Source organism: Cebus imitator, unplaced genomic scaffold, assembly GCF_001604975.1.
Source record: "Cebus imitator isolate Cc_AM_T3 unplaced genomic scaffold, Cebus_imitator-1.0 Scaffold12, whole genome shotgun sequence".
In the NCBI taxonomy this organism is placed as follows: domain Eukaryota; kingdom Metazoa; phylum Chordata; class Mammalia; order Primates; family Cebidae; genus Cebus; species Cebus imitator.
The window spans coordinates 4793524-4816682 of NW_016107327.1; the positions used below are offsets into that span (position 1 = coordinate 4793524).

General features: G+C 39.9%; 1 protein-coding gene across 2 annotated transcripts in view; it reads left to right on the plus strand.

Annotated features, from left to right (window-relative positions):
* The window catches only part of CHST9 (carbohydrate sulfotransferase 9), a 280265-nt gene extending 259200 nt beyond the window's left edge, over positions 1 to 21065 (plus strand). For both annotated transcript variants that reach the window (XM_037727876.1, XM_017498122.2), the window contains exon 6: positions 18312 to 21065. In XM_037727876.1, the coding sequence (XP_037583804.1) occupies positions 18312 to 19403 (1092 nt within the window). In that variant the 3' untranslated portion in view covers positions 19404 to 21065. The remainder of the gene's footprint in view (positions 1 to 18311) is intronic.
* The last annotated feature ends 2094 nt before the right edge of the window (positions 21066 to 23159 follow it).

The following is a 23159-nucleotide window of genomic DNA, read 5'->3' on the forward strand; positions in this document are numbered from 1 at the left end:
CGATCATAAATACCAAGCCGTTTCTGAGGAATCCGTGTTGTATATGAGGTCTACATCCCCTAGGGCAGATCCCTCAAATATCTATCCACAGACGCCCCTTAAATTAGACATATCCTTTTGCATATGTCTGCATTTTGCAGAGGTACTATTCCTTGGTGCTCACCAGAACCTCAGAAGTGAAGGAAGACACCCTGGAGAGTTTTCCAGCTCCCACTAGAGATAGAAAGCTGCCGGTCATTCCTTTTATTATGCATAAATTGAAACCAATTTTATTTAAGCTTTATTTGACAAAGTAGCACTTGTTTTTCTCAGAAAATAAATTTCTGGGAAGAAGAAATGCAGACGAATAGTGAAAATTCAGAGTACCAGTAAGGATCCAGTGAAAACTACCTTGTCTTTATTAACCTTAATGTGGAAAAAGTTATTATACACAGAAGTGTTATGTTATATTCTGTGGTCGATCATCAAACAAGGATGGAATAAACAAGATTCCTCCCTGTTTCATCACTGGTATATGCCCTGCTCAAAATGTATTAAAGAGGATATTTCATCACACAATTACTGGATAATGAAATTAGGCCAGTGTTCTGTGGATGTGGAATAATGTAATTTACTTATGTTGAATGATTAGCCAATCAGAATTCTCTCATTTTCTAAAGCAATGGATTGATTAAAATGTGACCATAAACAAAAGAGATTTTATTAGGCATAATCTACTTTGTAAACAAATGAAATTAATTCTTTGCTTGACATAAAGCTTTGAAAATGAAAAACCAAAATTGAACACATGCTTCCAATTTTTGTTCTGTTACTAAGATGACACTTAATATAAAAGTTACAATTTAACTTCCCCTCAAGTATTCCATACTTGAGACTAAATGACTCTTAGAAATATGTTCATCAACAGATGGCAGCCACTTATGGCCTCATAAACTCCAAAGCAAGTGAAATTATCTCAGCAAAATAGAAGGAGATTACACTAAAGCCTCATCTGGTTATCTCAGTGATGATTAATGCATTGCACATTGGTTCAATGATGCAATGAATATTGACAGATAATCACCCTTCTTCATATAAGAGAAATACTGAAGAGACAAATGCCAGTGATGTATGCTTTTAATCAATCAATAAGCAATTTCCACATGTGCCCTGTGTACAGAACTGTGCTAAGTGCTCTGGAGGAAGGGGAAGAAAGTGCCAGCAGAGTCCCTATTCTCAAGGAGTTTTCTGTCTTGAAAGAAAAGACTAAAAACTTCAAACACCGTACAGACTAGCAGAGGGTGTGTTATTCCTTGCTTGCTTGTTAATTATACAGTATGGATCACGTGGGAGTTTGAAAAAGCCAATCATCAATGAAAACTACAGTGTTCAGGGAAGGATCACGGAGTGCTTTGAAAACTGAAGTGATTTAGACTTGATTCAGCAGGAAACACAAGGTAGCAGCACTGAAAATGCTCAAGTTCAGAAATGACCTCAGGAAATTGGTATGAAATTTTTCCTGAAACTATAACCTGGATTTTCCTTTTGGCTTCATCTCCACTGGTACCAGCCACCAGTCTCTCTCCAGCCTCTTCAGGTTTCCTGCTGCTCCCACTCTTACCAGGCCCAAGTCGTTTGTCACTTGGCTGGCAGTGTACGCTTTAGAAAATGTGAATTATTTCTTTACCTGTCTAAATCTCCCCATGGCTGACACTGCACCCCTGCTAACATCCAAAGCCCTGACCCTGACCTGATATTCCTGTAAGGTGTGGTCCCGACCTCCTCTTTCATCCCATCTTGGGCTGTTTGCACTCACAGGGCAACCACAACAGCCTTGTCTTCTGTCCTTCCAGCTGGCCAGGCCCATTCACATGCTATGGCCTTTGTACGCACTGGCCATCTTCAAAACGCTCTGCTTCCAGCTCTTGGGTTCCTTGCTGTCATTCAGATCTCAGCCCTAGTAGCTTCTCCTCAGAGAGATCTTCCTTGGACATCTATTTAATGTAACCCTCCCACTCTCCATCTGACATCCTCTATTGCATCACTCTGTTTTAGTGTTTTCATCATACTTGGCACCACTTAAATTTTTTGTCTGTCCAACCTTTTCCTTGTTATCTATCGTCACCCACATGAATGTAAGTACCTTGAGAATAGAGACTTGTCAGACTCATTTGCCCTTTAGCTCCAACACCAGAAAATAGTGCACATATTAGGTGCTCAGTAAATACTTCTTGAATGAATGTGTTGCTTATTAATTCTTCCAGCTGAGATAATCTGGATATGAAAACAAAATATGTTTAAGCAAAATCTTGATGATGAGAATGAATATTTCCAGGGGAAAATGAATGGAATTTGATGTCTAAATATAGGAAAGGAATGCACAGTCTCAGACACGATTAGCATGAGGTTCTCAGGGTTGCTGCAGAAAGGTGATACTCTTGGCAAAAATATAAAGGTTATGGTTAAAAGCCACATATAGTGAGTATACACTACATGTCAGGCATTACATATTTTTCAGAACTCCATTGGGTAGGCATCATTATCTCTTACAGATAAGAGATTGATTCAGTGACTCCAAGTTGTTCAGCTGGGTATCTTATTCCACTGACTGAGGTTGATTGGGTTAAAAGTGCTGGTTTAAGAGCAACTGGCAGCTGCAAGCATGGATGGAGGTTAAAAATCTACTAAGTCTGGTCTTCAGAGCTACCTCTCTCTCATTTCCCAAGTTACTCGGCTGAACTGGATGTGGGACATGCATCACACAACCTATGGTGGCTCACAGGTTCTTTTGCAAATTGGTCTATGCACCTGTAGATTCCTCCAGGTGTCCTCCTCCTTCTGAAACAGCTCAGGGCTGGCAAGTAGATATACCTTGAAGAAGACATTGAAAAGTGCCTGGATAAAGGCAGGGGAATGTGGTTTATGGAGCTGAATGACACCACTTATTGTGGAGACAACCACCTGAAGGGTGATAGAACCCCAGAGAAAGTAACTGAAATGCAGTACATGAAAATGTTTTGCTTCCATCTTTTTGACCATCCATCTGAGAAATTATTACCTAGAATACGGAAACTTGACTTTGCTAAAAATGAGTTGTATAAGAGAGGCCCAGAGAAGACAATGCTACTGATGCATCTGAGGAGTTGAAGTTGCTGCAACTAAACACTCAGGTGGTCTCTTACTGGTGGCAGGAAATAAATGTTCTTCTTCAATGTATAAATCACCATGGAGATGGCATTACAGAATGAGCATCTCAGTGACAAAAAGCCATGGGGACCAGGTTGGCTGGTTCCTGAGAGTTTATCAGGGGTTGAAAGATAACTTCAGCTTGCCCCATTTCATCCTGATCCAGCTCCCACATACAGCTCCACAAGTGTTGACTCGTTCTCCCAGATTTGCAGCTGTGAAAATGACAAGATTTAAAAAAATTGTCTTGAAAAAACCAACATGGATGGAGTGAAGCTATGATCACCCCATAACCACAAAGTCTAGGCATATGTGTTTCTAACAGTAGTGTGGAGTCAGAAGAGGAGATAAAGACGCCATGAAGATCAAAAGCTTTGTCACAAGGCTGTCATCAAAGCTGAGCAGATGATCACAATCACTGTGTTGTTTGTGCTACCTGAGGAGAGACTCAAAGTCCAGGCAGTGCTGGCTTACATCATTGTTACAGAATGAAGAGGACACCTGGAGGAATCTACAGGTGCATAGACCAATTTGCAAAAGACCCTGTGAGCCACCGTAGGTTGTGAGATGCATGTCCCACACCCAGTTCAGCCCAGTAACTTGGGAAATGGGAGAGAGGTAGCTCTGAAGACCAGGAGCAAGAGTCTAGTACTTTGGTCATTTCAAATATTTGGGATTGTTCAGTAGAGCATCAGTTCTTGGTACCCAACATATATTATTTTCAGTTGGAGAACTGGAGCAACCAAAGGTGGTATGATGTCCTCATTCATTCTAACTAGAGTTGACTCGGGCACATTTGGCTTCCTCAAGGTAACTCGGTACAAAGGATTGTGTTCACTTGGATCTGATAGCAAGGAAACATTCTTGTAGTTAGAGATGTGATGTCACTAAGAGGCAAGGATTGGTTAGGTAGCAAGAAACATACCATTTTGGAGCTGGACAAGACTGGATTTTAATCCCAACTCTAGCAATTAATTGCCCATTATAAAAGGCTGAGCAAGTTTAATAAAGATATGATCTCAACCACCTGTCAGAGCTGGAGTGAGGTTAATTCAATTAATTTGTGCAGCACATGATGCATGTGAAGCCCTCATTTCATACTCTTACCGGGTAACCTCTTCCTCCAGCCTTGCTTCAGGAGCTCTCCCGTAACTGAAGGAGAGTGAGCCCTGGCAGGAGTGGAGACAAACAAATGGACCTTCCTTGCCAACTGAAAAAGGCAACCCTCTTTGCTCAGGACAAAGCAGACTCCAGGGATTTGGGAATCTCAAAATACAGTCACGAGTCACAGGTGAGACAAGAGGGTCTTCCCACAGGTCTGTGAATTAATCCAGAAGTGCAAGTCTTTTCCTTGTTTTTTAGAGAGGTATGGTACCCAAATCCATAGACTTTCATCTTGCTACAGTACTGGCTATAGGTGAGTTAATAGTGGCCTAAAATGATGGAAGGCCCCAGGAAAATTCGCTGTATGGCACTTGAGATTTCCTTATCCCTTCTGTGGACAATTGTTATCCCTTGTGTGGGAGTAGATGGAGTTAATAAGTTGTGATATTATTTCTGGGCAAGGTGCAACAAGTCGTGTTTGTTCCTCCCAAGGTACAGAATACAGAATTGTGGTGAGGGAAGGAGGTGATGATACACCATCTAAAGAATGTTTAGAGAGTTACACTTGCCTGCTTTATGATATCTGTATCTCTAGAGAGGACTAGGTAGACTCCTGTCCATCAGTGTCTCAGTGTAAAAGAGCATTACAAGCCGGGCATGGTGGCTCACACCTGTAATTCCAACACTTAGGAGGCCGAGGTGGGCAGATCACGAGGTCAAGAGATCAAGACCATCCTGGCCAACATCATGAAACCCTGTCTCTGCTAAAAATACAAAAATTAGCTGGGTGTGGTGGCATGCGCCTGTAGTCCCAGCTACTTGGGAGGCTGAGGCAGGAGAATTGCTTGAACCCGGGAGGTGGAGGTTGCAGTGAGCCGAGATCCTGCCACTGCACTAGAGCTTGGTGACAAAGTGAGACTCCATCTCAAAAAAAAATTTAAAAAGAGCATTGCAATGTCATCACCAGTCTCCTGCTGGGTCCCTACAGCTATTGTGATTAGCATTGCTGTTCCCATGGCTCAAGTGGCTTTGGACTAGTAGGTAATGGGTGGGGGAAGAAACAGCTCCTCTCACCTCCCCCCATGTCCCCCACCCTGGGTATACTCTGCTTCCTGGGACTTGGGCTATGCCTACAGGAAGTAACAGAAAGGGTTGGCATGTCCCCAGCTCCCTCCCCTCTGCCAACTGCAGAGTTGCACTTACTGAGGCTGGGCTGCAGGTGGTAGGCACCCCTCTGCAATCCTCCCATGGCCAGAAGAGCTCATTCTACACCAGCTCTTGGGAGTGAAGTTGTAAAGACTTCCATCCTCAGGCCAAAAGGTCAGGATCAGCACAGCTTATACCTGCCCTGGCAAAGAACACAAGGAGAGGCTATGGCCATGGCTGCTTCTAATACCCATTTAATTGGCATCTTGAATCAAGTACAACTGTTTTTCGGATAGGTAACCCATTTTGGAAACCCCCCAAAAGCTTCAAAACTTAATGAAATAATATTTAAAAAAATAAAATTGGTAAAATTTATCTGAATGCATGCATACATAGATCTTGCAAATATCCATCTGATGCTCACTTAGTTTCATTAGGGCTCTTTTCACTCTGACATCATCATATGACAACCCACCTGACTCCTCTCTTCTCTTCTGTCCTTCTGCTTTCCTGCTAGTTTAGTTCTATATTCTTCCTTTTCATTCTTTCTCAGAATGAAATCCTGAAAATAAACCCCACTCGGCATGGACTCAGGATCCCCATGGCACGATCTGATGCCACAGGCAATCTCTCTTCCTAACACAGGGCCCAGGTAACACATGGTAGCACCCAAGTCTGAGCTGCCTGCTCTGCAGTGAGGGTTAGACCAGGCTTTGGGGAGCTGCCTTGAGTAGAGCTGAGTTGTCAACTATGCAAGTGACATAATCCAGAGGGGCGTGTGTGTCACTCAAAGGTGCTGACACAGGGCAATCTGATCTGGAACCAGCAGATGCTTAATCCCGTGAGACGAATGGAATGCATTCCTGCCAGTGTCCTTATTACTCTCATGCTTGGAAATGCTTCTCCCAGGACTCAGGTGGCTTTGGACTAGTAGGCACTGGGGTGTTGAGCAGGGTTGGGAGCAGGTATATGCTGCTTCCTGCAAAAGGGCTGTCACTTACGTCATAGCCCCCAGCTTACCTACCTTATCTTGACTCAGATGCTCTCTCAGACTCCTATTCTGCTGCTTTTGTGCCTTCTCTTCTCTCTCTCTCTCTTTTTTTTTTTTTTTTTTTTTTTTTTTTTTTTTTTTTTTTTTTTTTTTTTTTTTTTTTGGAGTCTTGCACTGTCACCCGGGCTGGAGTGCAGTGGCCCGATCTCAGGTCACTGCAACCTCCGCCTCCCAGGCTCAAGCAATTCTCCTGCCTCAGCCTCCCAAGTAGCTGGGATTACAGGTGCATGTTACCATGCCTGGCTAATTTTTATAGGTTTAGCAGAGACAGGTTTTCACTGTGTTGGTCAGTCTGGTCTCGAACTCCTGACCTCGTGATCCACCCACCTTGGCCTCCCAAAGTGCTGGGATTATAGGCGTAAGCCACTGCACCCAGCCCCTCTTTTCTCTTTCTTTCTCTCTCTCTCTTTCTCTCTCCTCCTACCCCTTAATAACTGTCCACTCTCCATATTTTTCAGTCTACAGCCCAAAAGGGAGATGGACACATTGATTTAGCTACTTACTCTGTACCCGCTTGGATAGTCTCTTGCTCCAGGTCCCCTCATTGGTTGCCCACTGACCTATGGATACTATTAATTGAATTAGCATCTACTTCTGTCACCGCTTATGCACACAGGGCCTGTTCCCATGGTCATTTTAATCTGAAGTTGGGAAAGCAGCATTATAGATGATAGGCCCAGTATATCAGAGAGGAAAGGAAAATCAGAGAAGAAAGGCACAGAGACAGGATGCGTTCACATTTTAGAGGAACTGGCAGACACTATATGGCAGGTACTGTACTAGCTACTTTATACCTGCATTTATCTAGTTAATTCTCAAAAAGACTCATCTTTTCCCAGTATCACAGTTTGAGAATCAGAGGGCTGAGATTTTAGTATGGTTCTTGGTTAAGGGTCCAAAGAGGCCTCCTGCCCAAAGGTAGGATTGCCTTCTCTGAGCAAAAGAGTTCCCACAAATCTGTATAGTCTTAGCTCAACAGGATTAGGGTTCCATCTAGCTGTAGGGTGTTCCTTTTCTCAGCCTTGTTTCTGTGCATAGACACAAACATCCACCATCGACACTTCCAAAGGAAGAATACAGGAATATAGGAAGACAGAATTGGGATCTCTTACTATGGTAAGATAGAGTGTTTGGGGTCCTGGATCCCAGCAAATGCCATCACTTACATTTCAACATTTCCAAAATAGTTCTTGGAATTCTCACTTTAAAAATGAGAAGACAGACTCAAGAATGTTAATGGACTCTCTGTAAGAGGCCAGTTGTGTCTTCCCATACTTCTCCATGCCTTAACATTCTCTTGCACTCTAGCCAGACTTCTAGCCAACTACCCACACCTATGACTCTGCCTGAGCAAGTCTACCCTGCTTGCCTGTAGGGCAGATTAGAATTACCAGATCTCTCCCCGCAGAAACTTTCAACCACAGCTGATGGGATTGTGTGGAATAACTCCAGGGAGACATGTTCTACATTTGCTCTGAGGGCTTCTCAGTAGAATTCAGCTCCTGTTCCCACTGTGCTTACTTGCTTGATAATTCACCTATAGTCTGTGCTTTTCCCTCCTCAGTTCTCTACTCTCCTGCCTGCGTTTCCTGGAATCAATGCTAAGTTAATAACTTGCTCTCAACCCCTTGACTCAAGGTCTCATTCTAGGGAGCCACAAATGATGACACTGTCCTAAAATCGCCTGACTAATAGGTGGAGGACCTGGGTGATGTGACCCAACAGCTGATGTTCTTCATACTGTGAAGGTCTACCCAGCCCCCATGCTCCTGACCTCACAACAACTTGCTTCTGTCTTGCACTTCCAGTCTCCATCCCAGGGGGGCACCCCAACTCCTGTCTCCATGGATGACCCATACTCTGGGCCCCTGATGTACCCTAACCAATCCCCTATTCCAGTGTCACCTTATGGACTCATCGCCCTTGCCTGTGAGAATATTTTTCTTGCCAATCCATGCTCATTGCAACCCAGGGCAGCTGGTTCCTACCTTTCCACCACACTCCAGAGAACAAGAGCAAGAACTCTGTCTAGCAACTGTATTCTTTAGAACAAGGTGTCAGAGTCAGGGTGCACCCCTCCATTGCTCCTCCATAACCTTCTTGGATACACACATTATCGTTGGCATTAACCTGAAATGCAAAGGGAGGGGAGGCTGGCTGACCAATACTAATTTCAGAAAGCTAAATACATGGAAATATTAAAGAGCCATATCCCAAATCTATTAGATACCTAAAACTCCAATGAAATGTTTAAATCCTAATAGTCAAAACACCAACTTATTCTACTTCTTTCATGCCAAATATAATTGATTGTATTTTGCTATTCCCATCCACATTTGATATGCACAGACACAAATGTAAGAAATAAAATAGTGAGGGTCAAACATTTTGAATGCATTTCATTTATCAAGTTGCAGTTCCTCATGATGTCATGTTCTGAGTTTCTTTAAAAAACAAGATATTCTGCTAACTAGTGTTTACTGGGTTAGAATTAGAGAGCTGGAAGACATTCCTGACTCCTCCATTCATTTTACAAAGTGACATTGGACAAGTTATTACACAAGTCTATCTTTATGTATTTATCTGTACATTTGAAAACAAAAGAATAATCTTATTTTTCCTATAAAACTTGGAAAGAAAATAGAAATGATAAATCTATAAAAGCATATTGAACCCCTTAGGGAGAAGCCTTATCTACTTATATACATTAAGGTTATGTCTGCTTTCAGCTTCTGATGGTCTTGTCAAACCAGAGCACTATTTCCAATAGAAACTTCTCCTTGACATTCACATTGTGTTACGTCCTCAGTCCTCATATTTTAATCTTGTTTGGCTTCAAGTGGAAAAAAAATAGGAATTAAATCCAAAAATTGACGGAATTGGCAAATAAAATCATAGTTTCAATCCTTGGATCCAAGATGACCAAAGAAATTAGCTTGTTGGATCAACTTTAATAGCCTCACAACAGAAACAATGATTTTGTGTCTTTAGCAGTTTAAATGTTTTAAAGCTCATAGCTTGGAGAAGACTGTAATTCAGTAGTTTCTCTCTTTACCCACTATCCTCAAGTGTTCACTGTTCTTTCCTGTTACCCATCATTGTGATTTTTTTTCTTCTGATTTCTTTCTTTGCCTTTATGTCCACTTAATTTTATCTTTTCTGTTTCCCAGTTCTGTCTCTCAATTGTCTTCATCCTTCTCTTTTTTCCCCCACTGGATTTTATTGCCATTGAACATTGAACTTTGCTACATGTTATGAGACAGAAGGAAGAGGAGAAAGAAATGAAAAAAGCAGAGTAGAAAACAAATACTTAACTAAAAACTGCTTATCATATGGAAATTGCTCAATAAATATTCAGTGGCTAAATCAATAAAAATATCTAATATTTACATTAAGTAATCTCTACATGCATTTCCTATAATCTAACTTCCCTACAAGGTAGAAGCTGTTACTGTCTTCATTTTCCAGATAAGGAAACTGAAGCTCAGAAAAACAAAATAGGATAACCAAGGTTACCCAGAGAGAAAATGACAAAAGAAGACTTATAACCAGTTCTGTCTGACTCAAAAATCCATGCTTTTAACTACCATACTCTCTTGTGACAGGCATATGCCTGGTACTTTCCTGACATCAGTTAATTTAATGGGCATTAAACAAGGAATAGGTTACTTGATATATGATGCAGCTGAAAAAAGCCAGACATGACTAAGACAGAGATTTGAGACACCAGCTCTAGCAATAACTGTGTTAACTTGGCACGTTATTTAAATTCTCTGAACCCAGGTCCTTCATCTGTAAAATAAGCTTATCTGTATCTCCTCTTCTGTTTGATGCAGTGATTAATCCAGCTTGCTCTATGCCCTAGCCTGTTAACAAGGCAAACAAAATGGAGAATAATATTCAAGAGAGAGGAAATAAGTCACAGAGACAGGAAACAGAAATGATTCTGTCTGGCTCACAATTTCTCCCAGATACCCTCCCTCACCTGCGAGCCAGGATTCGTCTTTCATGCTTTCCTGCACCAACTTTTTTCTCCATCTCATTACCTCACATAAGTACAATAATTCCTGGTTTTCTTATTTGTATCTATCTCCCTACTCCACCCTGACCCCAAAGATGCCCCATAAGATCGGGGACCAAGTCTATCTTCCTGGTTATACTGCCAACACACAGCCCAGTGCCTGGTGCACAGTTCATGCTCAGAAAACACATGTTTAATGAATAACTGAAGGTGGAGGGGTAGAGGGTGAGGATGGAGAAGGACATGGGGCAGATGGCACTGGTTATTAGGACTCCATACTCACACTCTTCCCAATTGTCCTCAGGGTCTGTTGGAAATGCAGTCAGTCTTCACCCCTCCCATAACTATGCCATCAGCTTCTGAAGGCTTTGAATCAAGATTTAAGAGGAGTAGCTGTGGCACAGAGGGACCAGGGAGAGACACACTGACCTGTGTTCCCAGAACAGACTGACTTTTGAGCACCCAACCCTCTCCCATCATTTATCTTATCAATGACTAGAGACAATTAGGTCTCCTTGATGGTGTGAAGAAATATAACTGCACTTCTCTCTAGATTTAATGTAAATCACAAAAGATACATTATTAAGAGGAATATTATAAATTACTCCCTGGGCAGTACCTTCAAGGCCCATGAATCCAGGTGCACCTCCACCAGTCAACAGCTCCTGAATCTACTCCCAGCTTTTCAGTCCTGCCATCTACCTCCAGCTCTCTAAGGTACCTTAAATTGAAGAGGTATGAAATTGAAGATAGTGAATGCCCATACCCACCCCAGGGCCCCTATAAAAACTGTTACTTCTATTTCTTCTCTCAGAGAAGAAATGGGGAGCCATTCTTTACACTTCTGTCATCCTTATGCTTTGAATCTGAGCAGTTTCCTAAGTTTGTCTCAACTCCCTTTTTCTTCTTTCTTATCCCATTGTCTCTCCTAATGATTCCTGATGGACAGTTACAATCATCTTCTAGATGATCCCTCTGCCCCCAGGCACACCTCCCCACTCCCATCAGAACGTTTACATCATGAATCTTGTCACGACCTTATTGAAAAATCCCCATCATATATGTGGTAAAGTCTGTTTATATCAGCCCAGGCCCTTCTGGAATGATGCCCAACCCCACCTGCTTCTCCCTGTCATCTGAGTCTGGCACCTAGCGGACTCTCGATGTCAGGATGTATAGGCCTTCCCATCCCAGGCCTGTCCACCTGGAAGCTTCCCAGTCATCCTTCCAGATTCGTCTAGGGAATCACCTCCCTTGTGAAATTTACCCCCAAAAATTTCTCCTATAACATTAAGCACTTCTTGTTTTCCAAATAGCTGATACATCCTTTTATTATATAATTATCATTTTTTTAATAAACTACTTATTTTCATCAGATCAATTAAACTTTGACTTCCTTGGGGGGCTACAAATTTTATCTCATCCTTATTTATATAATGCTTAAAACAACAAACAGTAGTAGTGCAATGTATGTGCATGGGATGAATGAATAATCAAAGTCTCAAATTATATAGGGTTCATAGGATCCACAATAGCATATAAGGTCTTGCCAGTGTACAACACTTATCAACAGTATAAAACCAATGTGAATTTGTTGTCTGAATAAGGAGCAGTACAAGAATGACATTGTTTCTTTGCTTCAGTCAAATTCAAACATATGTTGTTAATGCAAGATAGTGTTCTTGATGCTAGTGGGAGTTATAGACATTTATAAGACTATACACTGACATTTAATGAAATTAAAATAAAGAGATCATCACCTAAACAATTAACCCTAACAACTACTTAGAATAAAATAAAAATCACTGAACAGAGGACTTAACATTCAAACTGGACCAGTCCTTTCTTCATATCCTGGACCCCCATTTCTGGTCTCCTAGCTTCCAATAGCATGTTGCTGGAGCCTTTGCCACTATGGTAATAGATTAATTAATTGTGCAATTATTTGCTTAATATGCTTTTCCCTATGAGAATACCAACTCCATTTGAATAAGGACCGCACTTGTCTTATAAATCCCACCATCTCTGGCATCCAGCACAGCACCAGATGTATAGGAGGTGCTCAACAACTTTGACAGGGAGAAAGGAAGGATAATTCATATCAATATTGAGGATCAGAGAAGAATTCACAGAGGAGATATGCTTGATACAGAAACTCTTAAAAATGAAAAGAATTGGCCAGGCTTGGTGGCTCATGCCTGTAATTTCAGCACTTGGGGAGGCCTAGGTGGGCACATCACCTGAGGTCAGTAGTTTGAGACAAGCCTGGCCAACATGGTGAAAAACCCGTCTCTACTCAAAATATAAAAATTAGCTGGGTGTAGTGACATGTGCCTATAATCCCAGCTAGCCAGGAGGCTGAGGCAGGAGAATCACTAGAACCCAGGAGGCAGAAGCTGCAGTAAGCCAAGATTGCACCACTGCACTCCAGTCTAGGCAACAGAGCAAGATTCCATCTCAAAAATAAATAAATAAATAAGAATTAGGCCCTCAGATTAATTGCAGACTTAATGAACATTCCACGCATTTTTTCCATTCAACTTTTTTAGATACTCATTGTTTAAAATCTGTAGTTACATGTCTTTCAGCTAACCCTTCAATATCTACTCTTTAAAGGTATTTATGGAAAACTATAGCTTTCCACCCTAGCTTATAATTTAGCTGCAGTTAAAAGAGTTTTTCCAATGAAACAATCAAATAACCATGGAAGCTGGAATAAAAATACTTTCCTCACAGAGGTACAGACTAAGTGCTATAGTCATTTTAAAGGGAGAAGAATCACTCACTGGAGACCTGGATGGTTTTCATTAAGAAAGTAGGATTTTTACATCAAACTAGAAGATTCTGAAAGTCCCAAGAAGAGAGAGACCATGAGTGGGGGCTGCCGAGAGCTCAGATAAAAGCAAGTGGGGGACAGGGCATGTGTTAAGAGAGAAGCAAAACAACAAACGAAGAAGAAGAGGCCCAGCAGCACCAGGCCGCAAATGCCCGCAAAAGAATGGGGACTTTCACTGATACTAGAGGATCTAGTCCAAAATGTTAAGAAATAAAAAACCAAATGTTTGGGGAAGACTAATTTAGTAAAAATTGCAGGGAGACTAATTAGGAGGATAATGAATATCCAATTAAGAGGTAATAAATTTAGGAAGACACAGAAAAAGAAGCATTATGAGATATAAAATAGCCAATTTGCTTTCCCATTGTTAAAGCATCTCTCAGATTTTGTGAGTGGGTGACAGGAAAGTAATAGGACCTTTTCAGAAATGGAAAAGAACACAGGAGGAGCCACTCTTGAAGGCAGCAGGATAATTTTAGCTTCATTATACATGTTTGCCTTAGGGACAATCAGAATAAAGTGTCCCAGGGAAAATAGAGATGTAAGATTTTACTGTCTTATTATTGTTGTTATCAACATGACAGTGATGATGGGAATTTGTTGTTATAAGCTTTAAATCTGAAATGTCATTAGCTTTGATTTTAGTAATCCAACCCCCTTAGTCTTAGAGTCTTTGCTGTGATTGGAAGGAAATGGAGTTGGGTGGGGGTTGGGGGGGATGTCATCAAACCCTATTAACAGATTTTATAAGGTGAATGACGTTGAGTGAGGGTTTCTGGGAGAAGATCTGGTGGCCACACTTGGGGGGCGCTGGTGCCATAACTTTAGAGAATTAACCCTTTTCCTATATCCCAATTTGGTTAGACTAGAGGAAACTTACTAGCACTCAATAAACTAGCAGGAGACTAATTGATAATGAGTAGTGAGCCTTTTCCTCCTGCACTTATCTCCCCAGCTAAACTAGTCATTAGAAAGTTACTTAGGGATCAAAGACTTCCAGCAAAGAAAAATTGATAAACAAGAAGGACACTGCATCTAGTCTACATGACAGCTCATGTGACATTCCTACTCTACATCCAAATTATTTCTCTTCTTACTAAAATATTCAAGTCCACTACATTTGAGGTCTTTCTTCCCTGAATAGGATGAAAGAAACTTTTCAGGGCTTATGCCTTATTTTTATACTTTCTTTTCTTATATTCTAGTCCAGTAGTCCTCAAATGCTATGACTGCCACAGGTGTACCTGGGGATCTTGTTGAAATTAGAGTCAGGGTCCTTACACTTGCAAATTCTGATTCAGGGTGTCTGTAGTAAGGCCTGGGAATCCAGATTGCTGGCAAGTCCTCAATTGTTTTGGAGACAGCATTGAGTGACTTTGAACCAATCTGATTTGGCAGATAGGCTAGACTTGAAGCCTCCACATCTACTTTACTGCAAGCAGTTTCCCATGTGCCTATTTTATTTGTTTTCTCTTTGGCCAAAGATATTTAAACACAGATTCTCATCACCTTAACAAGAATTGGTCAATTGTTTATCCAAGTTTAACTTGACCTTTTGATCAATGTTAATTTTCTTCAACAAGGTCATAAAGCAATTGTTTAGAAGACCGCTATTAAATTATAAGCACATTTGCTTATTCAATAATTATTTATTGTTCATCTTCTATGTGCCAGGCACTGTGCTTGGTACTATAGACAGCTAGAAAGATAAGACCTCTCTGCAGTTATATTCTAGTGCAATGGAAGTGGAGTGGGGTGAAAAAAGACAACAGAGAAGTAAATAAATAAAATCATTTCTCACTCTGATTAGTGCTATGAGAAAAATAAGGAGGGTGCTGGAGGAAATATTTTGGAAGGGAGGGAAATAACTTAGACAGGGTGGATAGGTAAAGCCTCTCTACAGAGGTGACTTTCCAACTGAGAGCTGGCAAATGAAGAGCCAGTCATGCTGGATGTTAAGACCTGGGTAACAGTGAAAAGTGGTCAAAGAATTGCAAAGCAGGAAACAACCCTGAGCTGGAAAGTTAGACAAGGGTGATCAGAGAGATGGTGGGAATGGTACAGGCTCTGGTGATGACCAAGGCTGATGTGAAATGGAGAGCTTCTCTGATAAAAAACAAGATGGTCAAGGAACTGAGAGTTGATTGGATATCAAAGTCACTAAATGTAATGAAGGAGCTGAGTTAGAAGCTGGAGTGTGTAAAGTGAACAAATCAGTGGTAAAGGCAGATGACAACAACAGGAGGGGGAAAGGGAGACTTAAGGAGGACACACTGATTTCACAGAAGCAGGAGACTTTGCTGGGTGTTGTCCTAGAAGCAGCCATGGGCTGCAGGGAAATCACTCCCTAGCTTCTGGCTGGTGAGACAAGTAATTGAAGGACATGAAGTTTCATCTACTTGAGAAAGTGCAAGAGACACAGAGTGCTGGGAGTCAGCCAGGTTTCATTTAAAGAGAGTCTTGGGAAACAAACATTCCAGAAATCCCTGGAGATTAAAGGGGAATTTGATGGCCACTAAGCAGAAGGTCCAGAGGCCACAGGAAAAAGTGGATTTTGTTTTTGTTTCTGATTTGACAATCAGGAGCGGAGAAGAGAACTGGTGAGGGCATATGCAAATTACCATCTGAATAATAATGAACACGTGGGGAACCTTGGAATTTAACAGGCCCCTGGAATTAAAGTACTATAACTATTACTACTACTGCTAAAACAACAATAAGAGTAGTTGTTATTTACAGTGGTAACAGCAGAAGAAGTAATGGTAGAAATATTATGGCAGTTTTATATTTGGCCTCTGTTAAGTACTTTCCATGCATGCGTACCCATAACCCTATGATCTTTCAAACCACAGTCAAATTTTATATTTTCAGCCACAACTTTATGTACTACAAATCACTGATCAGAGTAAAGAAGGATATAGGCCTTTGAAGTCATCCTGGCAGTCTCTGGAGAAGATAGCAGACAAATGGTTTGAGTTAAAACTCCAAACAGATGGTCCAATGGTATGGAAGATTTGGGGTGGCTGTTTCAGGGGGTGATACGGTTTAGCTGTATTCCAACCCAAATCTGATTTTGAATTGTAGCTCCCATAATCCCCATGTGTCATGGGAGGGACCAGGTGGGAAGTAACTGAACCATGGTTGTGAGTTTTTCCCATGCTGTTCTCATGATAGTGAATAAGTCTCATGAGATTTGATGGTTTTATAAAGGGTAGTTCCCCTGTACATGCTCTTTCTTGCCTGCCACCATATAAGACATGCCTTTGCTTCTCCTTTACCTTCTGCCATGATTGTGATGCCTCCCCAGCCATGTGGAACTGTGAGTTCATTAAACCTCTTTTTCTTTATAAATTACCCAGTCTTGGGTATGTCTTTATTAGCAGCATGAGAACAGACTAATACACGGGCCCATACAAGTTGGCATCTGTTGTTCAGGGGGTTATTCACACAGTCCTCTTGCACTAGATAAAAGCAGCCCGCTTCAAGCTTAGCTGGTGGAACAACCATGGTGTCTGGAGGTGGCTCCATCAACAGTGCTTCATTCCTCTGCTCTATTACTTAATTTGCTAGAAAATTACTAATTATCCTTGAAGACCTAATTCCATTCATTCATTCACTTGTTCATTCCACAAAAATTTGAGAGCAATTATTATAGGCTATAGACCATTTTAGAGGATACAATGGTTAAAAATTGTGTGTGTGTGTACACAAATATATAGTATATATATATATGTATATATGCAATCATGTGTATCATATACATATATATTTGCAATCATGTTCATATTCCCTCAGACACTTTCCCCAACACTCCCTCCACCTCTAGGCTGATGACACCATGTATTATGCCCACAGAACAGCATTTATTCATTTACTTTTCCAATAACATGCTGACAACCCTGTATGTATATCTCCAGTCCAGTCATCTCCACACTATCCTTTTCAAGTCTAAGTGAGATCATGTTACTTTCTGCCCAGAGCCCTACAAAGGTTCCCTAGTTTACCTAAAGTAAAAGCCAAAGTTCTTAAAACTCTCATCCCTCCCAGAGGATGCCGCCTTGTAAATCCCATTTTCCATGTCTTCTTTTACTGTGAGAGTTGTAGGAAGGATGAGGTAAGATGAATAGTACGTGTTGAATGGACTCATTCATCCTGCTGGCAAGATAGCTCTATTTTTATTCTACCTTGATACATAAAATTGTATCAACATAAATTTATTCTACCTTGATACATAAAGTTGTATCAACATAAAATTGCACCAAGGTAGAATAAAAATAGAGTTATCTTGTCAGCAGGACATCAAGTAGACTTTTCTGGATTCCTTAGTCATTCTTTACTTGAGACAGAGGGAATGTTTCATATGTGAATGAGCTTGTATACTATAATCATAAAATCATAATAAATTCTTAAATTATTGTAATAAATACATTTAGAAAAATAAAGCATTTTCTCAGAAAAAAAAATATGACTTTTTGCAGGCACTTAGAAAACTGAAGTGGTCATCAGGATTTATAATTAGCCTTGCCACAATTTTAAGTTGTAATGTATGATTTTGAACTATTCTGTGCATTACAGAGTACCCCCTAAAAACAACAAAAGTTTCCAACCCGAAACAGCTCCATTTTATATCTACATTCAGGTGCACTAACTAAAACAGTACTTGAAGATGACGTATTTATTAATATCTCAAGAGTCATAGATGCTCAGAATGTTTTAGTTACATTCTATTGCATTACAGGCAAAGCCAGGACAAAAGTCCAGGGCCCTTTCCTTTCTATCCTATAGATACCATTTCTCATTGCTACATTTTCTTTGAAGAAGCTTACTACAAAATGTGTATTCAGCATGCCTTGCTAAATTGTTCTGGCAGCTTATATGAAATATGCTTTCCTCAATAGTATTTTAAAACAAATATGCTAAATTCCTTATCTAGTATACCCACACTTGTGAATTGTGCTTTCAACATTTCTCCTTCTTTATTTTAACAGAACCCCAAGTTTCAAATGCCTAAGGATATAAGAGAAAAAAGGGAAAATCTTCTACTCAATTCTGAGAGATCTACTAGGGTCTTAACAAAGACCAGTCATTCACAAGAAAGGGATCAAGCTTTAAGTAACACCACAGGGTCACCAACAGAAAAGTGGATTGAAGAACATCAAGGAGCTAAGACTCTTTTCAACAAGTTCAGCAAAATGAATTGGCCAGTGGACATTCACCCTTTAAACAAAAGTTTAGTCAAAGATAATAAATGGAAGAAAACTGATGAAACCCAAGAGAAACGAAGGTCTTTCCTTCAGGAGTTTTGCAAGAAATACGGTGGGGTGAGTCATCATCAGTCACATCTTTTTAATACGGTGTCCAGAATCTATGTAGAAGATAAACACAAAATCTTATATTGTGAGGTTCCGAAGGCTGGCTGTTCCAATTGGAAAAGAATTCTGATGGTACTAAATGGATTGGCTTCCTCTGCATACAACATCTCCCATGATGCTGTCCACTATGGGAAGCATTTGAAGAAGCTAGATAGCTTTGACTTAAAAGGGATATATACCCGCTTAAATACTTACACCAAAGCTGTGTTTGTTCGTGATCCCATGGAAAGATTAGTATCAGCTTTTAGGGACAAATTTGAACATCCCAATAGTTATTACCATCCAGTATTCGGAAGGGCAATTATCAAGAAATATCGACCAAATGCCTGTGAGGAAGCATTAATTAACGGATCTGGAGTCAAGTTCAAAGAGTTTATCCACTATTTGCTGGATTCCCACCGTCCAGTAGGAATGGATATTCACTGGGAAAAGGTCAGCAAACTCTGCTATCCATGTTTGATCAACTATGATTTTGTAGGGAAATTTGAAACTTTGGAAGAAGATGCCAATTACTTTTTACAGATGATTGGTGCTCCAAAAGAGCTGAAATTTCCCAACTTTAAGGACAGGCACTCTTCCGATGAAAGAACCAATGCTCAAGTCGTGAGACAGTATTTAAAGGATCTGACTAGAACTGAGAGACAATTAATCTATGACTTTTATTACTTGGACTATTTAATGTTTAATTATACAACTCCATTTTTGTAGTTTACATTCATTTTCTAAAACCCTGTATGTACTTAATGATGATGAGCTCAAATCAGTTACTATAATTTTTCTATAATTCTCTGTATGAGAGAAATTTAACTAAATGCAGTTGTCTTGATTTAATGTAGATTTTTACCAAATAGTATGACACCAATTGGCATAAAGTTATAGGAAAATCACCTACAGGAGATGTAAACAACTTGAGTTGCTCTAAAATCTTTGGAAGAGAGCTGCTTTTGCATTATGAATTAAATTGTTGAAGCAATAACCTAGCCAGCTGTTGCATTAGCTAAAGCAGCCTCTTTCAATGGTAGGGAAAAAGGATCTAAAATAGCATGAGTGTATGTCTATATGCTGGAAGTTATTGTCTAAAATGCATGAATATATTTTTAGCAGTCTGTGGCATATTAATCAAACTGTTGAATAGTTTTCTTACACCCTGGAAATCTTTCTATCAACTGTAATGATAAATCCATGTTGTAGTGATATTTTGGATTTAGGCATTTTACTTTAGATTGAAAGGCATTATGTGATTTATAATAGGAGAATATAGCAGAAAAACCAGATGAGGCTGTGGCTTTTTATATTCAACAGCCAATAAAAAATGCACGACATGCTAAGATCTAAGCAACAAAAGCAACCTTCCTCTTCCAGAAGACCTTAAGGGAATTGATTCTGTTTTCTTTTGAGCCCTCACAAAGAGACAAAATGAACACAAGCACTAAAGGTCTACATTTCTGAAGCAGGCGGCTGAGAAGCTTAAGTCTCATCAGTTATAAATGTGCTCCTAATTCTGGTTTAATTGGGCAGGGGGAGAATTGTTTCAGGATGGAATAATCATCAAAAACAAAAGTTGCCATTCTGAATATGGAACTCAAACAATAACAGAGTTTTACAAGTATATTATTTGAATCAAAGCATCATGTGCATAGCTTTATATGTGGAATCCACCCTAAGAATAGCTTTTGTTTTTCAGTTTAATTATTCAGCTTGGGAATGACTTTTTAAAAACTAATATACCACTTCAAAGATAGGCTATGTTCTAGAGAATAAACATAACAAGAGCCCCTAGAAATGTTTTTAATAGGCTTATGCATAAGAAAATTAAGGTATTTTCTTTTTAAGTTTACATATTCTATAGTAACAAAGTCAAATACCATTGCATTCAAATATTAAAGTCCTTGGAAAAATAGGTCCATGTGTCACCCTTATGAATAGTTGTAATGCATTTTGGAATTTTTTTCCAAGGAATCCTAAATTAAATCCCTTGGAAAAAGGGGATCATTTTTGCATGAGAAACATTTGGATGGGAAACTTACTTTAATTGGTCGACTATTGCCCTGAGTTGAGAAAATCACAAGTCTTTCAAACCCTGCTTAACTGCTTTTCCTGAACATGTTCCTCTTCCTAAGATATCATTTTTTCTTATCAGTAAATATTCAGTAACGGCTTTCAAAAAAGAGTAGGTATTAATATTTGAATGTTAATAGACCAAGATAGTTACAGTCATACTTATTTCATTTTGATTTTCTATTTCATGGCTGAGTATTCATGAATTGCTTCGCTCCTTACACACACCTGCCGTGTCCCATCTGTGTCTCCTAAGGAGTGAGTAAACTGCAATGGGCTGAGAGATCATAAGTATTAAACCTTCTAATCCAACCTTTTACTACTTTTCCATGCCATTAACTCTTGCCTCTAGACCATACAGTTAAGCTGTGCTCTCAGTTTTTAAGGAGTTTTACTCTGGAGTAATCTAAATTACATAATTTAAATTTTTGCTACACCATGTAGAGTAGATTCCTAGTAACTTGGGGACATCGAAATTATCTTTTTATGGAGAGAGAAAATAGAAAATATTCCAAGAAGCCTGAAGTTTTCTTCCTCAGCCACACAAAACTTGTTTTCTATGAAATCTGCTATAAAGAATAAAGGCAATTTTCTCACAGGTATTCCTAAAACTATATAAGGAACAAACAAATAACTTTTCATAGCTTGAGAAAGAAAACAAATGGAAACAACAGTCCTACCTCTCTTCTTGGCATTTGTAGTGCATTGGGCAGGGTGGAATGCATAACTGTGTAATTGTTTGGCTTTGATGACGGAGAAGAGGGACAAGAGGAAGAAAATGATACTCAGCGTTCTCTAGGGAAAGCTGTTATGTACCTTTTGCTGTATGTGTTCCTTTCCTGACCCTTTCCAACAAGCCCATGTCACCATGGGTCATTATTTTCCTAAATGGTTCTCTGATGCCGAGTGACATCCTGTGTAGTTGCAAGTTCCAGAAGTCATGCATGTTTTTGCCAAGTAAGAACAAATTTTTATGTATCTGTTCTTCATTTTAGATGACTTATTTTCATGTTAAGGCCGAAGAAGCCAGTCATCATCCTGGATTACTTGTGAGTGTAAAAACCAACTCCATTTTTCTCTCCTGACTTACTCGGCTTTGCAGACCAGCTCACATTCACCTTTGTCATTTCTGGTTCTGCATAAACCTAGGTGGGAGCACCACTGTTCTTTTCGACCATCACAATTTCATGAATTTAATTCCTAAAGGCAAGTGTCCAAATCCAGACTCATCTTCCAGATGTCCAAAGTTCCCATTTTAACATTAGGTGCAATTATAAGTCCTCTATTTAAACCCCAAGGATCCTATTTGTTTTTATAGGCAGCAGTAACACATGGGCAGGCCCCTTCACTCTGTTATTCCCCTGTCTGGATTTACTATCAGGGTAACAAGTTGGCAACTAAATCAAAGCCACAGTTATGTGACCTGTAAACTATCTATAGATGTGTAATATCAATGTGATTGTGCCCAGAAACTGCCACAAACTTCAGTGGAAATGTGTGTAACATTTTTTGGATTTTCTCAAACGTTTGGAAATTCCCATTAATCCAATGGAAGTGTAAGACCACTTGCTAAATTCTTTAACTTTAGTCTGTAAAACATTCTCTAGCAGAAAATAATATTAATATTATTACGGAATTAGTAGTTCTAATTCAAGAACTATTTGGATGTCATTTTTAATTAGAAAAAGGAAAAATGCTTTTACACTTTATTCATGAATACATTATTATTCTAATCTCCTAAAATGTATAGTGTTTACCAGGAGGAATACGTAAGAACATGCAGAGAATTTTGAATATTAGAGTGCCCTTAGAAAAGATCACTTGCTAACCAGGCGTGGTGGTTCAAAACTGTAATCCCAGCACTTTGGGAGGCCAAGGCGGGCAGATCACCTGAGGTCAGGAGTTCAAGACCAGCCTGACCAACATGGAGAAACCCTATCTCTACTAAAAATACAAAATTAACCAGGCATGGTGCATGCCTGTAATCCCAGCTACTCGGGAGGCTGAAACAGGAGAATCACTTGAACCTAGCAGGCGGCTGCGGTGAACTGAGATCGTGCGATTGTACTCTAGCCTGGGTGACAAGAGCAGTAGTCCATCTCAAAAAAAAAAAAAAAAAAAGAAGAAGAAAGAAAAAATCACTTGCTGAATTACTAGAATTTAGGATTAGGCTAGGACTACAGTAAATGCCTCCTTCCTGAACATTCTCATATGGCGTCTCAGGGTATCCCAGCCTCTAGGCCTTCAAGGAGCATGATGAACCAGAAGTTTTGCCCAGGGCTAACCCTCCCAAGATGCTCTGATACTTGAAAAAGGATTGGCCAAAGGCGTTTAATTGTAGCTAATTGTAGCTCAACCACCAGAGAATCTTAGTCCAAGCCTAATTCAATTTAGTCCTACCTTTAG